A 1,966-nucleotide genomic window follows, 5' to 3' on the forward strand; every position below is an offset into this window, starting at 1 on the left:
CATGAATGAGAGAGTTCTCTCAAGCACTTGACCGGCATTTACGGGTAATTATCGGCAATAATAGGCGAAATAGAGTAGAGAAACATTAAGACTTTGGTAGTAAATACATTTCGTGTTTACATTTTTATTTTTTATTGAGACGTTCCAAGTGCCTGTGGTGTTGACGCAGTTATGTGATGATACAACTTGTTTCTCGCAAGACCCTGTCCCTGTACTTTTACATGGTATAACCTCAATTAAGCAATATAGATGTTGCAGCAATATAGGACCACTACGTCCACTCAATGAGATTCACCTTTGTCTGGTAGTTGCCGATTTCAAGGAAATTGCCGCTATACAAAAGAATGCGACTTCAATATTTGCTATTTTATATACTATAGGTTATAACAGCATAAACCTATGGTAATTTTTACACTGGAGTAATCAGTGACATGTACGTTCACTATTACTGAGTATTAGGCGAGACTATATTTTGCAATATCTTTTCTGATTGTACAGTTATTATGAAATTAATAAGACAAAATTAATTTGACCAAAAAATGGGAAGCACTAGACAAATGCATATCAGTCTATAGCCACCACACTAGTAGTAGTAAACGTTAGGGAATATTTTACCCTGACTATCACTCAAACTCTTTACTTTAACATAGCTGGGACTGGGCGTGGGGGTTTGACACAACGAGAACGAGGCTTTTGTGGGTTACCAGACCAGCTATTACTAGTATTAGTATTAGCTAACTGCTAAGCCTAAAAAAGCCTCACTTTACACTTGTCTATCTAAACGATACCAAAATGCAATTGAAAGGAATATGATAATCAGTGTCGTTGTAAGCTATCAATACTTTACTCAGCAATTATAGACCTTAAATTTAATCTGGTAACTAGTAGTAGTATTATTATGAACCTCACCGATAAATCAGGATCGTTGTTGTCTTTGGTTGAGCAGGTACGAACGACTCCTGTAAGCCAATTCCAACTCGATATGTTGGTTGACTTTGCTTCCTTAACCAGTTTGATACATAAACATTTTTTACCAACAAGGCCGTCACGATAACGGACATCCATACTTAAATCTTTGGTCCATGGTGGGCAGATTTTTGCCAAATACTTAACTTTCTTGTACGTGACAAAATCGCTTTTCTAAAACGGCGGATTGATACAAACTTGACCGCACATCCAGGTCAAAGTTCGAGCTTTGGTAAAACAGGAAAGATTTTGAGTGATGGAGTGAGGTATGAAAATCTATAATGCAATTATATATATTAAACAACTGACGACATGAAAAGTAGTAGCAAACATTACAAACCGCGGCCAAGCTAAACACTATATCGTAAAAGCTATCTACCAACCAATGCGAAGGCCTACATCGTATAAACTTTCAAGAGTAAATTATTTTGGTGTAGGTGGCGCTATCACAAAGATGGCAGCCCCCAGTCTTCACTCGGATTAAACATAAAAAGAGTAAACATGATTGATTACCGACTTATGTACGACTACTGGCTCGCCTCACGCCGATCATGTTTCAGCACTATTAGCGATAAAGGCTACATATAAAACGCACTGTGCTAACTCCTGTACGTTGTATACATTTATTACATTAGTACTAGTAGCTGATTAGGCATTACCATAAAATCAGGAGTAAGATAATATAGATATATATTATCTTACTCCTGATTCATTGATCAGTTTCACTAACGAGATCCATATATGCGTCTCACTCAACTACTCATTCCAGGTTATAGGTCCCGTGGCTGTGAGCGTCATCAAACAAGCATTGCCACAATTAGATACTCACGAATATCCGTGCGATCGTACACCGCTTATGACTATATAGTAATCGAGTAAATATCCTTAATAGTAGTAGTAGTAATGCAGACAATCTAGCTACTGCATATTGTCTGCAGTAGCACAATGCGACAATCACGGCAATGGCAATCAGCAGTTGATATCACTTTATGGTAATCCA

The 1,966-nt window shown here is 37.5% G+C and overlaps 2 protein-coding genes across 5 annotated transcripts in view; one reads left to right on the plus strand and one right to left on the minus strand.

The window, feature by feature from the left end:
- The window catches only part of LOC106808011 (homeotic protein female sterile-like), a gene marked incomplete in the record, with an annotated part of 11,722 nt that extends 10,397 nt beyond the window's left edge, over positions 1-1,325 (minus strand). The window contains 1 exon segment of the mRNA XM_014810552.1: positions 910-1,325. Coding sequence (XP_014666038.1) covers positions 910-1,065 — 156 coding nt within the window.
- A 106-nt stretch (positions 1,326-1,431) lies between these two features.
- Positions 1,432-1,966, plus strand: part of LOC106808013 (F-box/LRR-repeat protein 15-like) — a 17,102-nt gene continuing 16,567 nt past the window's right edge. For 2 of the 4 annotated variants that reach the window (XM_014810555.1, XM_014810558.1), the window contains exon 1: positions 1,437-1,574. The gene's annotated coding sequence lies outside the window, so the exon portion shown is untranslated. Of the gene's footprint in view, positions 1,575-1,966 lie in introns of all 4 variants that reach the window. The other 2 variants (XM_014810557.1, XM_014810556.1) reach the window with 2 other exon arrangements.

This window comes from Priapulus caudatus, unplaced genomic scaffold (assembly GCF_000485595.1).
Source record: "Priapulus caudatus unplaced genomic scaffold, Priapulus_caudatus-5.0.1 Scaffold248, whole genome shotgun sequence".
In the NCBI taxonomy this organism is placed as follows: Eukaryota; Metazoa; Priapulida; class Priapulimorpha; order Priapulimorphida; family Priapulidae; genus Priapulus; species Priapulus caudatus.